At 39.9% G+C, this 28,000-nt stretch overlaps 1 protein-coding gene across 1 annotated transcript; it reads right to left on the minus strand.

Moving 5' to 3' along the window:
• Positions 1-97: 97 nt before the first annotated feature.
• Positions 98-27,999, minus strand: MRPL1 (mitochondrial ribosomal protein L1). The gene is made up of 9 exons (XM_072115580.1): positions 27,841-27,999; positions 26,406-26,529; positions 17,428-17,707; positions 14,215-14,298; positions 13,515-13,586; positions 12,467-12,578; positions 10,693-10,793; positions 1,785-1,866; positions 98-425 (listed from the first exon to the last, which is right to left on the minus strand). Exons 1-9 carry the CDS (start codon positions 27,869-27,871, stop codon positions 319-321), a joined length of 993 nt encoding a protein of 330 aa, XP_071971681.1. The 5' UTR covers positions 27,872-27,999; the 3' UTR covers positions 98-318.
• Position 28,000: the final 1 nt, after the last annotated feature.

Consider the following 28,000-nt stretch of genomic DNA (forward strand, 5'->3'; position numbering starts at 1 on the left):
AGGTTTTTGTTAATTGAATAAGTTATAGTCCGTAATTAGGTTGTTGTGATTTATATGCTCATTAACATCAATACAATAAGAAGTATATGACAAGGAATATTTGGAAATTTCATTTATTACAAAACAAGTATAGAGTTCTGCTCCCATCTCCATACAAATGGTACTCTTCTCGCCCATTTCTCTTTAATTACAAGAGTTCATTAAGCTGAAAGTGTTGTCATGACATATGACACACAGAAATGCCTCTGGCTTAAAGGCTTGCCATGTGCCACCCCATATTAGGTCAGTGCAGGACAAATCATCCTTTTACTTGTCTCTTTATTCCTCATCAATGTTTTCAACCACTTGTGGGAAGAATTTCTGGCAATCGATGTAAAGAGCTTCGCTTGTAGCACTTCTGAGTACAGCCTTTTCCACAAATGGACCTGGGAAAACAAAAGATCTTTTAGTAACCAAGTAAATTTGAAGGTTTATCACAGATGCTTTTACCAGTAAGGACACCTACAGAAAGATCATGTCTAGCATTTATAGACTATAAGAAAACCCGTTCTGCTAGATCCTCAATTTTATCAACATACATTAACACGTGCTAACATTACCACACAAGCAATTTATTATGCATAAGCAAAGAGCAACTACAAAGAACAGTATAGAGTCTTACAATCTTATGAATATTTAGTTTTGTTTTACCACAAAAAAAAGCAATATAAAAAAAATAATAATAATAATAATAAAGGTGGTATTGCTGTGGTAAGGATTGTTAATGGGATGACTGTGGAGAAGGCACATAGTTATCGTCAATGTACAAGTGTCTGCAGCAGACGATTCATGTGTGGTGTCCGTGTCTCATGGTCATTTCCTCTCCCTCTAAAAACCCATCTACCCATGTGATCTGCTAAATGCCTTAATTACCTGGTTATAAACCTGATCGGTAATTCATCCTAATTCTGAGGCACAGGCCAAGTTTATTGATCATTGTGCAACTGCTTCCTGATTATGAATGATATGTCTATTGTATGTTTTGTTTCAATAAATGTTTATTGACTCTAAAAACCCATCTCCCAGCTAAACCCTTTATTTCCATTTAAAACAGTGTTAAAGGAAACCTATCACTACGGATCTACCTATTAAGGTAGAAATAGTGGTAGGTGCATCTAACATATGTAAGACGTTTTTAGGGCTAATCCTTTACTCCCCTCTATCTTTTCTAAGCTTTATTCAGGGTAATATGCAAATTTTCTAAAGAGGCTACTGGGGCGAGGAGTAGCCAGAGTAGAGGCTACACAGCGTGGCTATCTCACGCCCCAGGAGCCTCTTTGATCCTCCTACCAAGACATCTTCAGCTCAGAAGCCAGAGTTCTGTGCATATGCAGTTGCTCCGGAGCCGAGATTGCGCAATCGCAGAACTCTGGCTTCATGGACAAGTGCACACTGCTCCTTGTAGCTGTGCGCTGAAGATGTCTGGGTAGGAGGATCAAAGAGGCTACTGGGGCGTGGAGTAGCCGCGCTGTGTAGCCTCTGCTCCGGCTACTCCACACCCTGGTAGCCTCTTTAGGAAATTTGCATATTACCCTGTTTAAAGATTAGAAAAGATAGAGGGGAGTAAAGGACTAGCCATAAAAAGGTGCATACGTTAGATGCACCTACCACCGCATCTACCTTAATAGGTAGATCCGTAGTGGTAGGTTTCCTTTAAGGACTATCTTTCCACTGGGTATTGATTTTTCTTTTTCTTCTAACATTAAGCAAAATTAAACTCAAAACAAAAAAGATTAAATACTCACCAAAGCTTAATGGCTTGTGTTTGCAAACATCCTTTACAAGGGCATCAAGATTAGCAGCTATGTGCTCAACTGGCATGTCCAACTGGAAAGAAAGTAATGGAACATAAATAGTCAAGAAGACAAGCACGTTTTAGCTACACAGCACCATAGGTATACTGTAAAATACTCAAATATTAGTTTACTGAGGTACAAATATTAAAAAGTATAAAACATTTATCTGGAAATATTCATTTGTCAACATTTAGCTGTCATACGTTACTAGGGTGAGCTCTGAAAGAAACCTAGGATAACTAGACTGTTGACTGCCAGCTGGCATCTTGGTCATGATGGTAAAAAGAGACTCAATGGGTCAGTTGCTTTGTAACAGGAGGAAGTAACATGGATACATCTTTTTGGCATGATCACATAAAGCTTGGCAGATTAAAGAATGTAGGATCCGTACACAACCTCAGGCTCCCCAGCTGTTCCTAGACTACTCCTCCCTGCTGTGTAAATATCTATAACATACATTTCTTGTAAAGACACTGTTTTATATATTGATACAAGCTAAATTAGGCTTAGCTACAATGGCTTTTATTACTTCCGCTTCCAGTCCAGTTTCACAATAGCTGCATTCACAATTATGCTGGCTTTAGATCAAATCATTGGCATTCCATGTAGGTTTTTCAGCAGTGCACCACTTTCTGGACTTTATTCTAATGCAAGTAAAACTTACTGTCTCAGGATGCAATAAAGCAGAGAATAGATAATCTTAAGTGTAATTAAAAAACTTTTGTCAACCAGAAGAATGGATTCTTTTTTTACTGTATTTTTTAATATTTCAGTATTAGAAATATAGCCAAGCATATTTTATCAAAATTCTGTAATAGTTTGAAAATATTAAAAGTTTAATGAAGATAAAGCTGCAAACACAGCACTGCACTTTACCATTATATCTTTGGCAAAGTATATACAACATGCTCAATTGAAAAAATACCTACTATCTTGAGCAAAATCAATTAATTTATGTATATCTCTGTAACAGGCACAGTATATGGCTTCTTTCACACAAATGTGTGCTTGCCCAAGCCTTAGCCGGGGTGAGCATAAAGCCATGCGGTGTAGGGAGGAGAGTTGCTCACTCCTCCCCTCTCATTAGGGAGTAGTGCAGCCGATAGAGCAAGCTGCCGTATATGGTACAATGACACACGTGTGCTCACTGTACTGTGCTCTGGCGCCATAGATGTCTATGGCGCCAGGCACTGATGGATATTGGTCCCTTGAATGTTTGCGTGAAAGGACCTTTATCTGTAAGGGGCACCGTAGATATCTTTATCTCTCTGTAAGGGGAGTGAGCATAGATCTCTCTAATTGTATTTCTTTTAGAGCTGTGAGGTTCACAGAAAAAAAAAAAAATCACAGGAATATTGCCAGCTAATATAATTCATAAATGTGACCAGATGCACGGCACATGCTTAACAATAGCACAGTGGTTCTCACGATAACAGCTAGATATAGTACAAAGCATAGTTATGGCTGTCCAAGGAAGAATTAATCACCATCACCAATTGTTGTTGCATCTTCAATAAAGGGATCACTGTAGAATTACCCTTTTGCATAAACACAACGATTAAACTAGTGCAGCTTGGATGTCAGATCAGGCACATCGAAGAGGTCCATCAGTGACCCTCGTGTCCTGTTTTGCTGCTCTCAGTAAAGAACAAGTAGCAGTTTGCAGTCCAGTCTAAAAGTTGCTTCTTGAGCTTGTTTTGGGTTCAGAAAGCATTTGCTACTTTTAATAAGCGAGGTCTTTTTAATAATTCTTGCATGGCAATATAGTCCAAAGCAATAGTGTATAACCTAAATATCACTAATTTTAAACAAATACAATTTGGATATTTAATAGGACTATGAATTAGTTAACAAACATATTAGATAAAAACATCGGTGAAACCTCAGATTACAGTGCGACTAAATGTTGTTAATGGGGGTACCCTACCTTCCCGACAGATAGAGTTGGGGAAAGGAGGATTCTGCATGTAGTATTTTAACATCAATTGTTTTTTCTTCCCCTGGATATGAGTCGCTGCCAGAGGAGTCTGGCATCAGCTTTTTGGGCCCTCTCCACTGAATGCATACTTGTACATGCTCATTCTGTATTGAAGTTATATCGGAACCTAATTGAGTACGACAATTATATAGGCTCATCGTATATTAACAATAAAGGTAATGGCAACACCTAAGCTGCAAGCATGATAATATCTCCGGTCTGAAATTCATACTCACAAATTACCTGAATTATACATTTACATACAGAATTTTACAGTCTTCTATACAAAGAACTCTAATCAAATATAAATGTTAATTAAAAAAGTATTCTACATAACGTTGTAGTTATTAAACCTTTAAAACTGGCCAATTACTGGGATCACAATTACTTACTTAGTTGCACCCTTTTCCTGTTTTTTGTAAGTTTTTAGCATTGAGATGAGGTTTGTTGGAGTAAGATGTTCATTCCAGTTCTGTTTCATTAATAATACTATCAGAAAGCTGTGTGGAGTGCAGCCTCTCGGTTTTGTTACTTGTCATACAGCACAGAGAATAGAGAAGAGCCAGGCAAGTAATGAAGTACAGTCCAACAATCAACCAGACTAACATTCCCAAAAAAACGATGCAGATCGATCCCGCTTCCATGCTGTCAGAGGCTGGTTCCACTCATCTTCCTGGCTCAGCAGGGAAGACAGGTAATGGAAGCAGTACAGCAGGAGGGAGAGAAGACGACGTATGATGCAGGCTAGCCAAAACAAACAAGCTATGATAGCAAATATACAATGGAGTCTGAGATATAATTAAATACTTCCTAGATTGCATAAGATATTAAGAGACAAATTAAATATTATAAAAAAGGTATACCAGATGGAGTCCTGAAAAGAAACACATTGTGGCACATAAAACAGTGCCTGTTGGTTGTCAGTCCATCCATGCAAATTGTGCATTTTGTAAAATTAAATTCAGATTTTTACAACCCCATGATTCTAGCTGCTATAGACCCAGGGATAGGAATGTTTGAAATGATGCACCTCTTCCAGCCTCTCATTCTGATTCACATGAGGCAAATGCAAAATGTAGAGCACATTTCTGCTATTACAGGAATAAAACAACCCAAGGAAGGACAAACTAACCCTAGGCAGTTCCAAAGAAAGAAAGAAAGAAAGATTTCATCCAGGTAAAACTTGAAGATAAAATCCACTTTATTTCATAATGATTAAATATATGAAAACATACTGGGATGCTGGAGAAATCTTTCTTTTATATTCATACACTGGCCCAACACAGTTCTCTATGCATCGGTACATGACTTTTGGCAGGGAGGGGGCAGCAGAAAGATTCTAGTGGATTGGTTTCCCGAAGCCTCCTTAGAAACACTCCAGCTATTTCTTTTCCTTCTCCATGACATTACTCTATAGAATTACTAGTATTGTAAAGCCATAACACAGTAAGAGCCTCATGTTTCCACATAAAACTGCTTGCATCACACTTTTAACCTCTTAACGCTCAGCGTCCGATATATCGGACGCTAAGCTCAGTGACTTAGCGCTCAGCGTCCGATATATCGGACGCTGAGCTGATGCCGGTTCGGCTCAAGATCTGAGCCAAACCAGCATCAGGAAAGACGGGGTGCCGGCTGTGACTGATAGCCGGCACCCCAGTGTAACACCCGCGATCGGAGTTGTCTCCGATCGCGGGTGCTTAACCCGTTAAATGCCGCGGTCAGCGCGACCGCGGCATCTAACATGCATCTGGGGGGTCTTTCCCACGTCTAAATCATAACACAAACCCCACATATATAGTATCACCGCGTCCGTAACAACCCGTAGAATAAAAGTAAATCATTATTGAACCCCCACGATAAACGCCGTAAAAAAAACTGTTATAAACCCTCCAAAAATTATGATTTTTACCTTTTCAATCCCACAAAAAATGCTATAAAATGTGATCAAAAAACCATATGTACTCCGACATGATACTGGTACAACATGTCCCGCAAAAAACAAGCCATCAACCAGCTCCGTAGCCAAAAAAGTAACAATGTTATGCCACTTGGAAGTCAGCAATACATAAATGATAGATTTTCCCCCACATTAGGGTTTTGTTTGACAAATTTAGTAAAACGTAAGAAAATATATTCATGTCTGGTATCCCCGTAATCGTATCAACCCATAGAATAAAGATAACATGATTATTAGTCTATACGGTGAACACCAAAAAAAAAAAAAAAAAGTAAAAAATCCAGTACAGAATTGATGCTTTTCTACTCTTGCCCTCAAAAAAAGTTCCTAAATTTTCAACATTAGGTGATACCAACCCCAAAATGGTAAAAATGGAAAAAGCATCTCATCCCGCAAAAAAAATGGCATCACATGGCCCCAATAACGAAAAAGCGAAAATTTTATAGCCTTCAAAAGGGGGCAATGAGGAAACTAAAATCCTGGCAGCTGCAGGGCCCTCCTTCCCTTCTGCACCTCGCTGTGCCCCCATAAAACAAGTAACAGCCACATGTGGGGGGTCTTTGTACTCAGGAGAAATTGCAGAACAAATTGTATGGTGGGTTTTCTCTTTTTATATTTTGGAAATGTGTAAATTTTAGGGCTAAATGAACGTATAAGGGAACAATATGACCATTCTTAATTTCACCTCCATTTTGATTCAATTACTATGAAGATCTCAAGGGTTTAACAATCTTCGTAAAAGCTGTTTCTGATAGCTTGATGGGTGCAGATTTGAAAATGGGTTGATTATATAGGGGTTTTGATGCTAAATATGTAAAATTTCATTCAAAACTGTATTTATCCCCAAAATAGTCAATTCTGAAAATCCGGAAAAGCGATATTCTATTTGTAAGCCGCGTGACATCAAAATAAATTATCCAAACATTTCAGAAATTATGAAAATGTTAAGTAGACAAATGGGAAATGATATTCAGCAACTTATTTAGGTGGTAAATCGATCTGCCTGAAAACGCGGCGATTTTGAATTTCAAAAATGGCAAATTTTTCAAAAAATGTATCATATTTTCTTTTTTTTTGTAAATAAACGCAAAACTTATCTGCCAAAATTTACCACTAAAATGAAGTACAACATGTGGGGAAAAAACAATCTCAGAATCGTTTTGATAAGTAACAGTGTTCAAAAGTTATAACCATATAAAGCGAAGCAAGTCAGAATCCAAAAAAAAATCGGGCTGAGCCTTAAGCTACAAAATGGCTGCGTCCTTAAGGGGTTAATTATATTGTTTTCCCAAAACAGAGCTATAAAATGACTATTACAAAGTCTACCTTCCAGTTTGCATACTACACACAAGTCTAATAATATATCATATTACTTAAAATACATCTATTTAGGAGGTTTTATTGTGAAGACTGCTTCATCACAAAGGAAACATTTACTAGAATTCTTCCAGTCAAAAGAAAGCATTAATGAAGGCTTCAGGGCAGGCTGTTGTATAGAGCAACACATATGCAACATCAAACATATACACCTACAATGCCAAGCAAGCAAACAGCAAGGCAGCAGGGCTTAAATGCCCAATTGTTTAGTTTAGTTGAGCACAAAAGTGGGTCCATAATGTTCACGGGCATAGCTGACAGATTTGGTGAATGTTCCTTATATTTCCCACTCAAATGAAATCCAAAAGACTACCCCAAGACCGGAGGATTAAGTCCCTACAATGCCGATTTTCAGTCACAGATTCTTTCCCATTAATCCTTTCCTTGCCAAGGACTCTCTCTCATATGTCCTCATACTAGAATAATGGTTCTGATGTAATCTGAAATAATCTCTTCTTGACACCTATAATTTATGTTGTCATATTGCTGCATGAAGCTGGTACAAGCTGTTATCTGTTGGTCAAGATATTCATATTTCACATTTAGGTGGTGTGACAATTTTTGTTTGGGCATATTTTTTGCATCATTTTTAATGTGTTTTTTACAAAAATGTATATTTTAAATCAAAATTGCATTATAAAGAGAGAGAGATTTGTGTCCTTGTAGAAGATTGCAAGGAAAGTCATGCTGGGTCCAGAAAAAATTGTGGAACCATGTGGGGATCAGAAATTACAGAGATACAATTCTGGGGACCAACTATATGAAGAACCACCATACTGAGAGAGGAGAACCATGCTGGGGACTAAGATTTTAAGAGATGCAATTCTGGGGACCAAGAATGACAGGGCCAAGTCACCATGATGGCCAAACAAAAGAGGGTGCCACCTATGGTTATGTGCAGGCTAGGATGTTTTGTGTACAGTATCATGACTGTTTTTAGTAATACATGATTTCTGGCTCTTTTCATACAGTGTGTATTTTGTACAGGATTTTAAATGAAGCCACTAGGAAGGACAATTTTACCTACAAATGAGCCATGTAAAGAACATGCCAGGCAGTAAAGTTCTTTTTGAAAACTTACTTCTATGAATATTTTCTATGACTGATGTGCATGCTGGGAGTTATAGGGAGCTTCTTTGCCAGTTGCCATATTACTTCCAAAACAATCGATATTACTTTTACATTAAAGGGGTTTTCCCACGAAAGAAAATTCTATCCCCGAGTGATGTTACCACAATAAAGATCATTTTAACCCCTTGCTTTACAATTTTACTCAGTGCTATTGCTGTTTTAGCTCCTATCTCTCCCTGCTGCTCACTGCACAATCCAAGGATATGGATGGGGCCTCTCTAAGCAGACACATTATGACCCATCTAGTTTTGTTGGCTGACAAAGCGGTTACATTAACAGGGTACAGATGTATATACACTTTCATCTGGATTCTGACATTGTATTCACACACAGACACATAGAGAAAGATGAGAAAGATCAGAGATACATGAGATTACACAAAGGCTGACAGACTTTTACATGGTTACACAGTGAGCTCTGCTACATCTCATAGACATGTGCCTGCCTCCTCCTTCCCCCGGATCATTTTTCTGCTTGCAGTTTGCAGCCTCTCATTCTGCTCACGATCTCCTGGCAGGATGTGAGTGTCTCTGAGCTCCGTGCAGGGCACGGGACTAAAGGTGCAGAGCAGAGAGAGACAGAAATCTGATCTGCACGATTTCATCCGAGATGGCGGCCCGACCCCAAGTCAGAAGTTACAGGGTTGTGTCCAGGTCCAACTGAAATTGTGTACACCAGGACTGATAGAGACAGGTTAGACTTGTATCTGTAAATTGCTGCATGTTTGTTAATAACAGTGAATTGTTGTTAACAGTGACAAGGACATATAAGAAACTTGTCTTCGTGGGAATACCCCTTTAAGTTCTCACACTGCTCTGTAAACTTACAAAAAATGTATGGCTCCTTTACAGGAAAAGGATTAAAAAGCGGAAACAAAAAAACAGAAAAGGGTTGCTTCTGCTTAATAGTAATTATCATAGTTTATGTTTCTTGGTGGGGGCTCTGCTGTGGACATTTCATTAATGATGGGGGCTCTGCTGTGGACATTTCATTAATGAAGGGGGCTCTGCTGTGGACATTTCATTAATGAAGGGGGCTCTGCTGTGGACATTTCATTAATGAAGGGGCCTCTGCTGTGGACATTTCATTAATGAAGGGGGCTCTGCTGTGGACATTTCATTAGAGGAGGGAAGGCTCTGTTGTGGACATTTCATTAAAAATTACCTGATGGTAGATGATTATTACTTACCTTCTTCCCGTGTGAACCACATGGCCACATTCCTGTGAAAAATAAGAAATCCGGCAGCGCATGTGTTACCCTTGCACATCCGCAAGATTTTCACATTCCCTGTGCTGGGCTGCGACTTTCTTCCCAGCGCAAGATTTGAAAAGAGAATCGGTGATGTCACCGTCTCTCAGAATGCTCTCTGGGCGGTGCCAGCCACCCCGAAGAGTGAATAAACTATGTTATCACAGGCTAATTTGCATATGTAATAAACTTAATTTTTTACAGAAATGCAGCCATGCAAAGTTATAAGAAATAACTCTTAGTACACATGGGACCAGGAGGCAAGTAATAATCATCTACCATCAGGTGAAAGAAGTTATGCCCAGTAAAGCCTAATCACCTGTCAATGTCAATACTGATTGCAGCAGCTTAACCCATAAGATGGTGTTTTCAATACTAACATAAGCTTATGATGGTAAGGAGTGCACTGCAATAAGAATGTGCCAACTTTTGCCATGGCATTCAAGAGAGCATTACAAAAGCCCCCAAAGCTGCTTGTCAATCAAGAGAATTATTAAACACAAAAAAAGTAAAATGTCACTTGGAACATACCCTTTAAAAAAACCCTTATAAAAGAATCTCTGGGGGGAAAACGGACCTGCTGGACATTTCAGCTATAGTCTCCAACAGTTTTCCAGGAATAAAGTTTTTCCATAGAAAATACCCAAAAATAGTATGGACAACAATTCCATCTTGTCTAACAAACAATCTACAGAATGTGTACATACACCAAATAACAAAAATTAAGTAGAGACCCAAAAAATGTCTTAACATAAAAAACAGATTTGAGGGTCAAAGTATTATGAAGCATAAAAACTATACATATTCATGTTATTTATGCCACACAGGGCAACGTAACAAAACAATCCTATTTAAAAGAACTGGAGTTAAAGAATATTATTAAATATTACATATCTATTATTGCAGTATAAATAGGACAAAGTCTTACACATGGAAAATATTTTCTCATAGAAACTCCATAAATATTTGTACTGCGCAACAAAGATGTTATCAGCGTTGTCGGTCCAGTCATCCTGCACATATCTCTCCATCACAAGTATTTGGCAAGCCAGTTGCAATCATAAAAGTTTGCACAGGAAACAGCTGCTGTTATCCCATGTGGAGAAATTTTTTTCAGGGAACAGCACATGGCAATGGGTATGCAGATACCTACTGTACTTACCGTAGCTATTTTAGTCTGCACTAAACATTCTTCTTCGACCATATATTCATAGCAGGATTCAAATAGCTTGATCATGTTGGCAACATCATTTCCGACTGAACCTACAAATTTAGACATTAAGCGCTTAAAATGAACCCACAAACTTAATTTGGTTTTTCAGAAACAAGACTCAACCAATGCTTTGGGTTAACTAAACACATATGGTGACATTTATGTGGACAGCCATTTATATATGGTACATTTGTAATTCTACAGATCAAAAGCCAAGCTCAAGCTTGGAGACAAATTATTTAATAGAAAAGGCCCTAAAATAAGCACACAAGTATTATGAAATTATCACACATTTGTATGTAAATTAATTATTTCATAATTAGATTGAAGGTGTGCAAACAGCCATACTATGACAATACAGTGATACTGTAGGCACAGGATCCGTGTCATCTAGTTCAGGTTCTACCTCTATAAGATAATACATTCCATTCATTTAGCTCTAGAGCTTCAGTCTATATGAAGTGCAAAAAAAGTATGTCAATAGTCCCAAAAATGCAAAAGTTAGCGCTATTAAAAGAACACATGCAAGAGATTGACATATGGATCCTTTTAGCGCATAACACCTGGCATGTAAACCAGCTTAAAGAAGTCACATTTGAGACCACGTATAGCCCAGACATCGTGTGCATCTGGAATGTGACATCATCACCAAAGGCTGTTGGGATCAGGCAGTTGTCTAATGCTTTAGCCAGGGGCGGTCAACAATTGGGCAAGTTTACAAACTTTAGGGTTTTCCTGCTAAATAAGGTATGTAAGAAATTGTGGAAGGTGGGGAATTTTTTTAGAAAATAAAGAGAAGCATTACTTGTCCATTTTTGTTTAGATTTAGCTGCAGATTCTAAAACGGATTTCTCACATCCCATAGGCTCCATGGACACAACCGTGCTTTTTAGCTGCATGCTAGCCATTAATTCAACAGTCAGCACACATCTCCATATCTTTTAATGGGTTGTTGCTTTTTGATACATCAAATAAAATAACCTTCTTAATACTGTGATACCTTTTAACCCCTTCCCGACTTGCGCCGTACTTGTACAGCGCAAGCTGGGTCCCGGTACATCGGAACAAAACCTTCCTATTTTGCCATTTATACAGGCGGTCCCCTACTTAAGAACACTCGACTTACATACGACCCCTAGTTACAAAACGGACCACTGGATATTGGTAATTTATTGTACTTTAGTCCTAGGCTACAATAAACAGCTGTAACAGTTATCAAAGGTGTCTGTAATGAAGCTTTATTGTTAATCCGGGTTCTTATGACAATCCAACATTTTTAAAATCCAATTGTCACAGACACCAAAATAAGTTCTGGCTGGGATTACAATGATAAAATATGCAGTTCCGGCTTACATACAAATTCAACTTAAGAACAAACCTACAGACCCTATCTTGTATGTAACCCGGGGACTGCCTGTAGTCCATTGGAAAAGCCCTCTCCCATCAAAGTCAATGGGAGGCTGCTTCATGTCCGAGGCAGATACCGCCCAAAATATAGAGCATGTCAGTCAGAATATGCATTTGACCCAATTTTCCCTCTGCCTGTCAAATAAGTGTATGTGAAGTGTCCCCTCCAGTTCCAAAATCTTTTAATCTACACTTTATAATAATAACACATATAGAATGTAAATAGAATAACTCATAGTTAATGATGAAATAGTGAAAGCACAAACTCCATATCAACACATAAAATTAGTAAAATGAAACAAAACCTGTATGTTACCTCTTTTAGTTTTTGGGAACTTTTTCCTCAACTTATTTTTTAGAATATTCAGTTTGGCAATAATGTCGGGTGTTGCTATGTAGAAATCGGCTTGTAACTCATCATTCAGAATCTGCAAAGTCAACATTTGTACATCAGTTAAGACATGTCTAAGATTTAAAAGAGGTTACTGCTAATCACTAGTGAAACCTATTTGCACATCAAATACATATATTATGAATAAATAATGTGTGAACTAAACATCAAGGATACTTAGGATTACATTTAACTGTATGCTCAAGTTAGTAGCACTTGTGAATTATTAATAGTGAATAATCCTACTATCTAAAACAGCAATTCACTCACATATATAGGGTGTTTTAAGGTTTTCTATTACTACTTTATTCCAGATTTCTACAATACAAAATTGTTAAAATCCTTGATTATCAGCACATGATAATCAGTTCTCCTAAAACATTGATTCCATACATAGGCAGTGATTTCTTTAGTGACTCATTCACTAGAATTATGATGTAGGTGGGTATTTTAGAGCAACTAAATGTATTGGTGATATTAGTATGTGGACATCAATGTGGATAGGTATTTTAGACCAACATGGCCTATAAATGACAAACATGAACCACAAAAGCACATGATGATGGATGCACCATCGCAGAAAAACAGTAATATAATTCACATTGTATTATACTGTATCAATTCTATATATGAAACACACCCCAGAAACTTTCATGTAGACTTTACTTTTAAGTTATTCACTCCAAAATATGTTGTAAAATGTTCTTATTTAAAGTGATATGCCATTAGTGTCTGATAGGACTATTACTAGGATTTACCATACCTGTGCACCAAAATGCCTTTTAAAAAATTGCCTAGTGGATAAAAAACTTTCATGAGAGGTTCAGAAGAGGTTAAAAATGTATAACTATGAGCAACAATCAGAACAAGATTTCCTGTATGATTTAGTGACAGTTCGGTGCAATAGCATGGAAGCTTCTATGCAGAATGTTACACAAGGCAATACAGAACTTAGAGGCAGGAAAGTTGATACCTGAGGGATGAGCTCAATCCCTCCTACAAATGCAGCTCCACCATTTCTTGCAATCTCAGCTTCTTCTGCCTCCTGCAGAGAGAAGAAAAAAAATAGCACAAAGTCAGTGCTCGAATATACATGAAGTGAAACAGGTTAAGCAATGGATTTCTAATCACTTTAAACATTCCCAGCAGCATCCGCTAGACACACAGCTCTCATACCAACATTCAGAGTTCAACAAAAGGATATTAACCCAGGATGTGGCAGCTCACATTTCCAGTGGCAGCTGTGTGTGTGTCTTTTAATGCCAGGGTAAATCCCATCATTCTCCCCACCCTGAGCAGCACATAACACATTTATGTCATTCATGGAATGTGCTATCCATATTTTAACCCTTTATAGCAGTTCAAGGTCCAAATTCTGCCCAGTTTGTCCACGAACCCGAATATTGTTTTTGTTACTAAACCTAGCTGGCCAGTTTAGATGTCATACTAAGCGAGTTATACACTATATTGCTGGTATGAGATTAAAATTAAAATTGAGGGTTAAAAGATATATACAATTTCTCAATTTGAAAGATAGGTAAATACATGCACATTGAGCCTTGCTTGTTCACGTTTACATGAAGAAATCATTGTAGTTTGAAGGCTACTGAAGGTATATTGGCACTTTAAGTATGAATAAGGCCCAAAATCAGCCATAAATATAGTAAACTTACCTCAGTGAATACTAAGACCTTATTCGGTTCCTTAATAAATGGGAAAGGCAAGTGAAGGTAGCCAACAAACGGGTCCACTTTTTTCTGTAATATACAGAATAGTTACACTAATTAATTTTAGAAACTTGAAAGGATTTTGTCAACAGCGTTTAACTAACGTAACGCCCGAGTATAAAATATACATAGGAGCATCTTAGGCGATACCCCCTCTAGTCTCTCATCCTGACTCATTTCAGGCAAAAAGTGACTCAGTATAGCTAAATTGTATATGAATTTGAATGCTTCTTTTAAAGGTAACCAGGGAGATTTAACATAGGAGATAGATCATAGCCTACCTGAGGGTGCTGCTAGTTTACCAGTGTAAAAGTTGGTGAGAGGTTCTGCACTATATTGTCAAGATTGTCGCACAAACTGCAGCTTAATCATAGCCCGATTGCCTTCTTCTAGGCATTGCATGCACCATGAGGCACCGTACATCATAATGAGGCAATTTCCCCTACTGCAAAAGTTAGGGCAGGTATTATACCTGCCTGTCTTTGTAGCAGGGGCAGTTACTTTCTTTGGACATTGACGAGGTTACTGATGTACACCCGCCAATGTACACAGCCCCTTGCTTCCTGCAAAATGCACATTCTTTTAGAAAAATCTAGAAATGCTTGAGCTCATTTTATGGAAAACAGAATCTTGCTCAAGAAACACGTGCCATATCGGCCACAAACAGACCCATGATCCACTGCAGGCTGTATGTCATCAATGAGTGAGGTTCTACACTGATGACAGTAGAAAAGGACTGTGCGTAGAGAGGGATGTGGACACCATGGCTGTGAGTATTAAACCGTAGAAATACATGGGACATGTGCTAACTCTTAAGATAACAGATGGCACACAGCAAAAATATAAGTTCAAGTGCGCTAACTGCACACAATAAACATTATGGGGCACATTTACTTACCCGGCCCATTCGCGATCCAGCGGCGCGTTCTCTGCACAGGATTCGGGTCCGGCTGGGATTTAAGATGGTAGTTCCTCCGCCGTCCACCAGGTGGCGCTGCAGCGCCGAAAATAATCTTAACGCCCCGGAATGCACCATCCCATAGAAGGTGAAGGTGAGCGCTCCCCAAGCGACACATTTGCGGTTTTTAAATGCGGCGGTTTTTCCGAATACGTCGGGTTTTCGTTCGGCCACGCCCCCCCGATTTCTGTCGCGCGCATGCCGGCCCCGATGCGCCACAATCCGATCGCGTGCGCCAAAAACCCGGGGCAATTCATGTACAAGCGGCGCAAATCGGAAATATTCGGCTAACACGTCGGGAAAACGCGAATCGGGCCCTTAGTAAATGACCCCCTATGTGCAGTGTTTCTGCGTGGATATTCTTGACATAAGTCCATAGCATAATACATAAACATTAAAGTTAATGTGATTTTGAAAAAGTAATGAAGGGGTTATTTTATGCACAGAACTTGTTGCGTGACCCTATAAAAAATGAATTCTCATGACACTTTTTTGCTGCAGAAAGGTATGGAATCCACAGGCAGCTTTTACATGAAATGTCACTTTTAGCTGGTGACAGATTCCAATGGTTTTTACAGCATTCTGAATATTGACTAATTTACAAAGCTTTATTTCACATTATCTGGATCACTGCCAGCAGTGGGGGTTGGGGGTGTTTAGCTGCAGAAGCCTGTGTCTCAGTTTCCTCATGCATTCTTCATCTCCTCCACACTCATCCAGCGCCTTTCAACCCTCCCCTCTACCTGTGATGTGCATTGAGCAGGCAGGGAAGGGAGGCAGATGGTCTGGAGGAAAGGAAGAATGAATCAATGATACTGAAACACAGGCACATATACGGCTGCAGCTGATCACTCTCCCAGGATTCATAACACGTGGCTGGTACCAAGCCAGATAATGTGAAAAAGTTTTATAAAGTAGTGCTAGTATTCAGGATGCTGACAAAAGCAGCACTGCAGAGGCTTTGAAACCTGTCACCAGCTAAAAATCACATCCCTGATTATGGGTTTGCTTTAAAGAGGACCTGTCACCCAGTATAAACCCTCTAGGAGCTGCTTACTAAAGCAGGTGTAGCAGTTTTAAAGGGCATCTACCACCAGGATGAAGGGCTGTATGCAAATGAGCCCGAGGGGCTCTAGGCTCCATTAACACCTATGGATCCTGGATCCACACAGGCTCATTTGCATACAGCCCTTCATCCTGGCGGTAGATGCCCTATAAACTGCTAGCTTTATCAGAACCTTTCGATAAAGCTAGCAAACACAGCACTACATAGCACTGTCGTATTCATGAGAGGTCGGTCCGAGGTGCTCCCCTTTCCTCTGCTTCTTCCCCGGACACACCATAGCCGGGCGTAACTGCTAGGCTTCAAGCTGCAGTCACTGCCTCCTTGGACCACCCCCTCATGAATACACCGGACTGCTATAAGCTGTAAAGCTAACAGTTTAACACTACTACAGCTGGAGTAGTGTTAGGGAGCAGCTTACTTTAGTAACGGGTGACAGGTTTTGTTATTCCTGAAAATTACCAGATGACAGGTGAAAAAAGAGGCCGAAAGTCTGTATGCACATCCACATCAAAAGTGCACTACACATAACACAAATCCGCATTAAATAAGCACAGTAAAACATATATATTCTGCACATTTACATGTGTTTTTTCTGCATGAAAATCTGGAACGTTTGCAGTTACCCTTAACAGTAACCAGGTTTCCAAAATATTCTAAGACATAAGGCTTTCTCAGAGCATTCTTTCATAGAAAAATTGTTTTGAACAGACAATTTCTTTTGAGGCATGGTCCGCCGCATTTTAGATATTTTCTAATGGCACCTATAGGTCATCTGCTCACAACTTAAATATGAAAATACTGAAAATATGTAGTTCTTCCTGTCCCAGTAAAATTTAATATGTTGCAAATTTTTAAATATGCATGTGAATTTTGAAATGTTATGGATTTCTAATTTACAATATTTTCTACACTTATTTCAGGATTACCCAAGAGTTTCTATAGCACGTAAAAAAGAAAAAACACAGAACAAAATAATGTTGTCTTGTAGAAACACGCCCTTACATTTACACCATTGCCATTTTGTCATATCACTGAAAAATCTAGGTCACTTCTACAGGAAGAAAGGTTTTGTAGGTTATTAAATCAGAAGAGAATTACCAATGACCAGCAACATATCTCATGATAAATTAGTTACCTTTTTCTCCAGCTTCATATCCAATGTAAGCTTCACATACACAGCCTGGGCTGGGTTGGTAAAATCCAACCTCTGGAATTTTTTAAGCATTTCTATCGCAGTTTCTGGTTCATGGATCGGTTTGGGGTAATAGCGAGCCACATAAACATCATCGCTGGGTTTCCAAGCTGTTAAGCCAAAGGGTTTAGGACGATCTGTTTCCTTTCTTTTCTCCTCAAGCTGTTCCTTTGTTAACCTTCTAATAACTGGCTCTTTGCTGGTTTTCTTTTCTTTGATAAATCTGTGTGAATAGACAATGTTCACACAGTTTTTAAAAAGAGGAAATGCATACAAATTACAAAATGCTTCGCCTTAAGATACAGCACACTGTTGTGTATTTTTTTCCATGTTAATATCCAATTTTATAAGAATTCTATTGGATTCTGGGATAATCGGTGCCTGTCAGGTTTAGGTCATCTGTACACATATCACCTGCAGATATGCTGTGCGGCTAATCTGCAGCATGATACAGTAGTTTTGCAGAATATGTGAATGATGAAAATCCAATCCACACATTGGGGCTTATTTACTAAGGGTCCACGGGACCGCGATTCCGTTGGGTTTCGTGTATATTTCCGATGTGTGCCGAATTGCTGCAAGTTTTTAATGCACGTGATCGGATTATGGCGCACCAGCATGCATGCGACAGAAATCGGGGGCGTGGCCGTCGGACAACCCGGCCGTTTCAGACAAACTGCGGAATTTAAAAAAGGAATTGTTTCACAAGATCAAGCAGTCACATGCACCGGGAAGAAGAAGGTGAACTCCGGCAGACCTCAGGGCAGAAGCTTAGTGAATCGCGGCAGACCTGAATCCACGTCGGACAACGCACCGTGGGATCGCGACAGGACCGGGTAAGTAAATCTGCCCCATTGTGTACAAAATATGGTCCCACACAAGCTGTCACATCAGCATGAAAGAGATCCATTATGATATGCATACACTGTGGGGAAATTATCTCAACTGTGCAAGGTCTAAAAGCCTTGATAAATGCAGCAAAAGGCATTTTAGACATTTGGAAATTCAGACATTTCAAGCATTTGTAACAAAGGGGTACCTAACATGTTTGGGTAAAAAAAAAAAGCAAAAGGTGGAGCGGCACCGTGTGAAAAAGTAGAAGGGTGCAGGTCTTCGTCGGGGTCCGACAACCCCGTTGGTCGTAGCGAAAAAGCAAAAAGTGAAGCAGCACTCCGTATGATTAAAGTGAAAAAGTTTGATTTATTCCACCATGGAAGAGGATGCAACGTTTCGTCTTGCTCTATGAAGACATTATCAAGCATAGTGAGTCAGCGGTCAGCTGACTTAAATAGTCAGGTGAGACAATCACCAACATCTGTGACATCAGTTGTATAAATACAAAATATACAATAATACAAAAAGTTTTTTGTGCACCGTAGTTACAGTATCGTTTTGGCAAACATACATATAAGTGAACAGAATACACAAGATATTCAAGACAAAAAAGTATGTGCGTTACTATAGATACCAGCGTGACGCCCAGATCAAAGGGAGAGCCGGGAACTTGTGTCCGCAAATGTGTAACAATAAAGTGTCTTGTGCAAAAAACAAAAAAACAAAAGATAAATACAGATTGAGCATGTGTCCCAGGGTAAATCCAACTAGAAGGTGACTATTAGCATGAAAAATTTCAAATTATAGTCATGCATCTTGAGTCCGACAATGATGGAAAGGGACATGCGCAGAGAGCGCTGTCACATACTGCGGCCATCTTACTTCAGGGAATGCCCACTTCATGCAGCCTTGATCTGGTGATGGGACTAGAGTGCTATAGCCGGGACTTGCAGTGGGAAACTACGGGAAAACGGTAAGTGGTCCATAGGTAAGCAGGTACCGCTGGGTACAGACATCTTATTAAACCAAAAGGCTAGAGAGGTCTCCGCCAGCAGGATGTGTCCCGTCCGGGATCGCTGTTTCCTCCTGAAGGTCCACAACCGCATAATTCTCCCGATCGCCCTGGAGTCACCGTCTGTTAGGCATTCAAAATTGTCCACATCAAAGTCCAGAGGTTGCTGTGGGAAACAAAGATATGTAGGTAAGGCCAAAGTGACAATACATGCTCAACATACTAAGACAATAATTGATGTCAAAATCAACAGACAGAGAGCTGTGAATAGATTCAAGACCCTCAGTAGATATAATCTAGACAATAACCGTCATTAGATGAAGACATTTAAGGGGAGATCTCTATTGAGACCATGAGGACTTAAGGATCCTAGTTTGTGGATCCACTGTACCTCTCTCCGTTTTAATAGAAGTTCCCTGTTGCCACCTCTTTTTAATGGAGGGATCCTATCTATGATGGAGAATCGGAGATCCTCAACCCTGTGGCCAGCTTCATGAAAATGGTGTGGTACCGGGAGATCAGTCTTTTTTGTGCGTATACTTGATTTATGATTATTAAGGCGAAGTCGACATTCAGTGGTAGTTTCACCAACATAAAGTAATTTGCATGGACATTGCAATACATATATAACATAATCACTTCTGCATGTCAAAAAGAAATTAATTTTATATGTCATCTGTGTAGATGGGTGGACAAATGTTTCGCCCTTGTGCATGAGGGTGCAATTGTCACATGCCATACATGGGAAGCAGCCTGTACGTGTAGTCTTCTCTCTTTTCTGTGTGGATACGTCATTCTTAACTAGCAAGTCTCTTAAGTTTCTATTCCTCTTGTAGGAAAACATAGGGGGGGACTGGAATTCTTGTATAGACTTATAATAAGAATTGAGGATACACCAATTTTTTCTAATAATGGAGGCGATGTTCTGGCTATGTGGTGTATATGTAGACACCATAGGGATACGAGCATTGACCTTCTTGGTGGGTGTTTTGGATAGTAAATAAGTACGGTCCAAAGATAGTACTTTGTCCACATGTGCTCCCACCAAGGCTTTAGGGTACCCCCTATCAATAAATTTCTTACCCATTTTGTGAAGTTCAATACGTCTAGAGTCCTTGTCATTGACGATTCTTTGGACTCTTAGTAGCTGACTATATGGTAGTGATCGAATCATGTTCTTTGGGTGATTGCTGTCATAGCTGAGAAGGGTGTTACAATCAGTAGGTTTAACGTATAAGGTTGTTTTAAGACTGTTGTCGGCTATAAACACCTTAGTGTCAAGAAATTGTAAATCTGTGTCAGAGACCACCATCGTGAATTTGATGTCGGGATCGACATCATTCAAGAAGTCTAGAAAATCATAAAGAGATGTTCTGTTCCCGGTCCAAATCGCGAAGACGTCGTCGATGTACCGCCACCACCTCAGTACTTGTCCGAAGTGGTGGGATACATAGACGCACGCCTCCTCTAAATCCGCCATCACGATATTGGCGTAGGCTGGGGCCACATTGGACCCCATAGCCGTCCCCTTTAACTGCACAAAAAATTCATCATTAAACATAAAATAGTTGCATGTGAGAATTATTTCCAGTAGACCCAAGACAAATTCTTTGCTGGCATCATTATATTCAGAGTTAGATAAAGCTCTGGCCACACTAGCTATACCACGTTCGTGATTGATCGATGTATATAGACTTGTAACATCGAATGAAACAAGAAGGGCACCTGTTGGAACAAAGATATTGGCAATCTTATTCAGGAAATCAGTGGTGTCCCTAATGTGTGATTTGGCATTGATGGCAAAGGATCGGAGGACCTTATCTAAAAAGATGGCAGCAGGACTGAGCAGGGAATCCCGCCCCGAAACAATCGGTCTACCTGGCGGAGAGTTTAAACATTTATGTATTTTAGGTAGACAGTATAGTAGGGGAATTTTTGGATCAAAAAATCACGTAGGTCCTGGTCAATAATATCAATCGCATAAGCGTGGTCAACAAGTAGTCTTAATCTTTTAGAAAAAATTTTTGTAGGGTCAATATCAACCTTTTTATATACTAGAGGGTCATTGAGTTGGCTATAGACTTCATCCATATATTTAGAGCGATCCATAACGACGATCCCTCCGCCTTTGTCGGCGGGTTTGATCACGAGATCGTCGTTATGGATCAGTCCCTCAAGTGCCCTTCTTTCAGCCGAAGACAGGTTGTTTTTAACGGTAAAATTAGACAGTTCTTCCTTATAGGTATCAATGTCCCTAAGTACAGCTGTGATGAATGTATCCACTGCTGGAGAATTAGTAGGAGGACAAAAGTTGCTTTTAACATATAAATCACATCCCTTTAGATTAAAGTCCGTGTTTGTATTCTGAACAATGTTAGCATCATTCTGGGTAGGACTTCTATCCGTAAACCATGTTTTTAATTTAATCATTCTAAAAAAACGATTAAGTTCTATATCAAGATTCAACCAGTCCATAGAGGTTACTGGACAATAGGAGAGACCCTTATCAAGAATTTTCAATTCATCAACAGTTAGAGAGTAAGAGGAGATATTTACCACGGAATGTAGATTCATTTTTTCTTGGTTGTTAATGTCTGTGGTCTCGAGCCTTTGCCACTCCTGGTTCTTTGACTGTCGTTTGTATTTACGTCCTCCCCGTCTTCTTTTGTGGCCACCGCATGTTGTTGGTCTGTGGAAGGAGGTTCTAAAAAATCATTGGAGGTAGTGTTGTTAGGGAAAATCTTGTCATTACGTTTTCTTTGATTATCACGTTTGTATCTTCTGTTATGAGGCATATCATCCTGTTTCCATGTGTATATGTTCCCTGTAGCATAATCTTCTTTGTCCCTCGTCCATTTATGGCGTTTGATCTCCTCCTGTTCTTTTTGGTATTTAGAAAAAATAGTTTTAGCTTTCTCTTTGTAGGTATTGAATTCTGCTTCACCCAATATTTGACATAATTCTTTTTCTAAATCATCCAATTTAGCTTGCCCTATTGTCATGTCCTGTTGTATGAATTCAATATTCAAAAGGATAATGTCCAAAGCATATTTATTTGATAGACCTTCAAATCTGGTGCAGAATTCTGTATTTGAAGGGAAGAGGTTGGGTCTCAGATGTGTTCTAAGTCCCCGAGGAACAATTTTGTGCTTGTAATATTGACATAATAGGGACAAGTGTAACTGGAAATTGATAAGTCTTCTAGAAAGATATCAAATAAATATGCTTTGGACATTATCCTTTTGAATATTGAATTCATACAACAGGACATGACAATAGGGCAAGCTAAATTGGATGATTTAGAAAAAGAATTATGTCAAATATTGGGTGAAGCAGAATTCAATACCTACAAAGAGAAAGCTAAAACTATTTTTTCTAAATACCAAAAAGAACAGGAGGAGATCAAACGCCATAAATGGACGAGGGACAAAGAAGATTATGCTACAGGGAACATATACACATGGAAACAGGATGATATGCCTCATAACAGAATATACAAACGTGATAATCAAAGAAAACGTAATGACAAGATTTTCCCTAACAACACTACCTCCAATGATTTTTTAGAACCTCCTTCCACAGACCAACAACATGCGGTGGCCACAAAAGAAGACGGGGAGGACGTAAATACAAACGACAGTCAAAGAACCAGGAGTGGCAAAGGCTCGAGACCACAGACATTAACAACCAAGAAAAAATGAATCTACATTCCGTGGTAAATATCTCCTCTTACTCTCTAACTGTTGATGAATTGAAAATTCTTGATAAGGGTCTCTCCTATTGTCCAGTAACCTCTATGGACTGGTTGAATCTTGATATAGAACTTAATCGTTTTTTTAGAATGATTAAATTAAAAACATGGTTTACGGATAGAAGTCCTACCCAGAATGATGCTAACATTGTTCAGAATACAAACACGGACTTTAATCTAAAGGGATGTGATTTATATGTTAAAAGCAACTTTTGTCCTCCTACTAATTCTCCAGCAGTGGATACATTCATCACAGCTGTACTTAGGGACATTGATACCTATAAGGAAGAACTGTCTAATTTTACCGTTAAAAACAACCTGTCTTCGGCTGAAAGAAGGGCACTTGAGGGACTGATCCATAACGACGATCTCGTGATCAAACCCGCCGACAAAGGCGGAGGGATCGTCGTTATGGATCGCTCTAAATATATGGATGAAGTCTATAGCCAACTCAATGACCCTCTAGTATATAAAAAGGTTGATATTGACCCTACAAAAATTTTTTCTAAAAGATTAAGACTACTTGTTGACCACGCTTATGCGATTGATATTATTGACCAGGACCTACGTGATTTTTTGATCCCCAAATTCCCAAAAATTCCCCTACTATACTGTCTACCTAAAATACATAAATGTTTAAACTCTCCGCCAGGTAGACCGATTGTTTCGGGGCGGGATTCCCTGCTCAGTCCTGCTGCCATCTTTTTAGATAAGGTCCTCCGATCCTTTGCCATCAATGCCAAATCACACATTAGGGACACCACTGATTTCCTGAATAAGATTGCCAATATCTTTGTTCCAACAGGTGCCCTTCTTGTTTCATTCGATGTTACAAGTCTATATACATCGATCAATCACGAACGTGGTATAGCTAGTGTGGCCAGAGCTTTATCTAACTCTGAATATAATGATGCCAGCAAAGAATTTGTCTTGGGTCTACTGGAAATAATTCTCACATGCAACTATTTTATGTTTAATGATGAATTTTTTGTGCAGTTAAAGGGGACGGCTATGGGGTCCAATGTGGCCCCAGCCTACGCCAATATCGTGATGGCGGATTTAGAGGAGGCGTGCGTCTATGTATCCCACCACTTCGGACAAGTACTGAGGTGGTGGCGGTACATCGACGACGTCTTCGCGATTTGGACCGGGAACAGAACATCTCTTTATGATTTTCTAGACTTCTTGAATGATGTCGATCCCGACATCAAATTCACGATGGTGGTCTCTGACACAGATTTACAATTTCTTGACACTAAGGTGTTTATAGCCGACAACAGTCTTAAAACAACCTTATACGTTAAACCTACTGATTGTAACACCCTTCTCAGCTATGACAGCAATCACCCAAAGAACATGATTCGATCACTACCATATAGTCAGCTACTAAGAGTCCAAAGAATCGTCAATGACAAGGACTCTAGACGTATTGAACTTCACAAAATGGGTAAGAAATTTATTGATAGGGGGTACCCTAAAGCCTTGGTGGGAGCACATGTGGACAAAGTACTATCTTTGGACCGTACTTATTTACTATCCAAAACACCCACCAAGAAGGTCAATGCTCGTATCCCTATGGTGTCTACATATACACCACATAGCCAGAACATCGCCTCCATTATTAGAAAAAATTGGTGTATCCTCAATTCTTATTATAAGTCTATACAAGAATTCCAGTCCCCCCCTATGTTTTCCTACAAGAGGAATAGAAACTTAAGAGACTTGCTAGTTAAGAATGACGTATCCACACAGAAAAGAGAGAAGACTACACGTACAGGCTGCTTCCCATGTATGGCATGTGACAATTGCACCCTCATGCACAAGGGCGAAACATTTGTCCACCCATCTACACAGATGACATATAAAATTAATTTCTTTTTGACATGCAGAAGTGATTATGTTATATATGTATTGCAATGTCCATGCAAATTACTTTATGTTGGTGAAACTACCACTGAATGTCGACTTCGCCTTAATAATCATAAATCAAGTATACGCACAAAAAAGACTGATCTCCCGGTACCACACCATTTTCATGAAGCTGGCCACAGGGTTGAGGATCTCCGATTCTCCATCATAGATAGGATCCCTCCATTAAAAAGAGGTGGCAACAGGGAACTTCTATTAAAACGGAGAGAGGTACAGTGGATCCACAAACTAGGATCCTTAAGTCCTCATGGTCTCAATAGAGATCTCCCCTTAAATGTCTTCATCTAATGACGGTTATTGTCTAGATTATATCTACTGAGGGTCTTGAATCTATTCACAGCTCTCTGTCTGTTGATTTTGACATCAATTATTGTCTTAGTATGTTGAGCATGTATTGTCACTTTGGCCTTACCTACATATCTTTGTTTCCCACAGCAACCTCTGGACTTTGATGTGGACAATTTTGAATGCCTAACAGACGGTGACTCCAGGGCGATCGGGAGAATTATGCGGTTGTGGACCTTCAGGAGGAAACAGCGATCCCGGACGGGACACATCCTGCTGGCGGAGACCTCTCTAGCCTTTTGGTTTAATAAGATGTCTGTACCCAGCGGTACCTGCTTACCTATGGACCACTTACCGTTTTCCCGTAGTTTCCCACTGCAAGTCCCGGCTATAGCACTCTAGTCCCATCACCAGATCAAGGCTGCATGAAGTGGGCATTCCCTGAAGTAAGATGGCCGCAGTATGTGACAGCGCTCTCTGCGCATGTCCCTTTCCATCATTGTCGGACTCAAGATGCATGACTATAATTTGAAATTTTTCATGCTAATAGTCACCTTCTAGTTGGATTTACCCTGGGACACATGCTCAATCTGTATTTATCTTTTGTTTTTTTGTTTTTTGCACAAGACACTTTATTGTTACACATTTGCGGACACAAGTTCCCGGCTCTCCCTTTGATCTGGGCGTCACGCTGGTATCTATAGTAACGCACATACTTTTTTGTCTTGAATATCTTGTGTATTCTGTTCACTTATATGTATGTTTGCCAAAACGATACTGTAACTACGGTGCACAAAAAACTTTTTGTATTATTGTATATTTTGTATTTATACAACTGATGTCACAGATGTTGGTGATTGTCTCACCTGACTATTTAAGTCAGCTGACCGCTGACTCACTATGCTTGATAATGTCTTCATAGAGCAAGACGTAACATGTTTGGGTGGTATTTAAGATTTTAATTTTCTTTTAACTGTTTTTTTGGTGTGGTGTCCCAAACACAGATGATGCATCCCTTTGGCAAGTTAAATGGTAACATCCAACAAGTTTTCAATTTATAAAAGAAAATGCTCCGGAATGTAAATAAAGATGCATTGATATAAAACATACTTTTTAACCACAGCAGATTCAGTAGCGAAAAGTCTTACAGCAACCCAGCTTCTGTTCATTATAGGAGAAGGCGGACTGATAAAACATGAATTTTTAAGCACATGCCTATGACAGCCATGGACAACTGAAAAACAATAGAGGGTAAAATTAATCAACACAATAAATCCATGTTAAATATTTCTGTACATTAGATTATATATATATGTCTTCCAAAAGGAAGACTTTATGGATGTGTGCATTTCAAGAAATATCAATATCATTTTCTCAAATTGCTGCAGAGATAGATGAAATCTGAAGCATAGTCTACATGCATTACAACTTTTGCATACCAAAAAGTAAAATACACACCAAAATCTGAATTATTTGGTCATAGACTGCCAGTGTACTCCACCGAAAAGCCACTGACTGCCAGTTTACGCCACGGATAGCCATAGACTGCCAGTTTACGCCACGGATAGCCATAGACTGCCAGTGTACGCCACGGATAGCCATAGACTGCCAGTGTACGCCACGGATAGCCATAGACTGCCAGTGTACGCCACGGATAGCCATAGACTGCCAGTGTACGCCACGGATAGCCATAGACTGCCAGTGTACGCCACGGATAGCCATAGACTGCCAGTGTACGCCACGGATAGCCATAGACTGCCAGTGTACGCCACGGATAGCCATAGACTGTCAGTGTACGCCACGGATAGCCATAGACTGCCAGTGTACGCCACGGATAGCCATAGACTGCCAGTGTACGCCACGGATAGCCATAGACTGCCAGTGTACGCCACGGATAGCCATAGACTGCCAGTGTACGCCACGGATAGCCATAGACTGCCAGTGTACGCCACGCATAGCCATTGACTGCCAGTGTACGCCACGGATAGCCATTGACTGCCAGTGTACGCCACGGATAGCCATTGACTGCCAGTGTACGCCACGGATAGCCATTGACTGCCAGTGTACGCCACGGATAGCCATAGACTGCCAGTGTACGCCACGGATAGCCACAGACTGCCAGTGTATGCCACGGATAGCCACAGACTGCCAGTGTACGCCACGGATAGCCACAGACTGCCAGTGTACGCCACGGATAGCCACAGACTGCCAGTGTACGCCACGGATAGACATAGACTGCCAGTGTACGCCATAAGTAATCATACACTACCATGGAAATCTCAGTGTATTTGAGATAGTCCATCTCCTAAAGTCTATGTGGAGTTACAGAATCATTGATGTATACTAGCTGTATATATGTTAATAAGTTGTAGGATATTTCTAATATTTCATACATCAGTCTTGGGGTACATAGGATACAGCACGTTTTCATACACTTTATTTGTAAGAACATGTGGACAGTCCACCTGCAGAACACAGGAAACGTAAGTGCCCGGCAGGATAACGGGCGCTGCTACCGTGATGTCCTGATTCACATGTCACTGACCTGTACGCAGACAGCACAAGGGGGCAGCCATGACCTACACAGGAGGCGTGAGAGCGCCGGAGGAAGGGGAGGAGCAACAGACACTGAGGGGAAGAGGCTGAGCTGTAGTCAGGAAGAGAAGGCGGGCAGCCTGGGCGGGGCTGTCATACTGCTCCGCCTA

This window comes from Engystomops pustulosus, chromosome 1 (genome assembly GCF_040894005.1).
Source record: "Engystomops pustulosus chromosome 1, aEngPut4.maternal, whole genome shotgun sequence".
NCBI lineage: Eukaryota > Metazoa > Chordata > Amphibia > Anura > Leptodactylidae > Engystomops > Engystomops pustulosus.

Excerpts from the sequence above, each read along its gene's own strand:
- MRPL1 (XM_072115580.1), bottom strand. The coding sequence starts at position 27,871 with ATGGCTGCCCCCTTGTGCTGTCTGCGTACAG. Across the intron at positions 26,530-27,840 it reads CTTGTGCTGTCTGCGTACAG|TTGTCCATGGCTGTCATAGG; the intron begins GTCAGTGACATG and ends ATTGTTTTTCAG. Across the intron at positions 17,708-26,405 it reads GAATCTGCTGTGGTTAAAAA|ATTTATCAAAGAAAAGAAAA; the intron begins GTATGTTTTATA and ends CTATTCACACAG.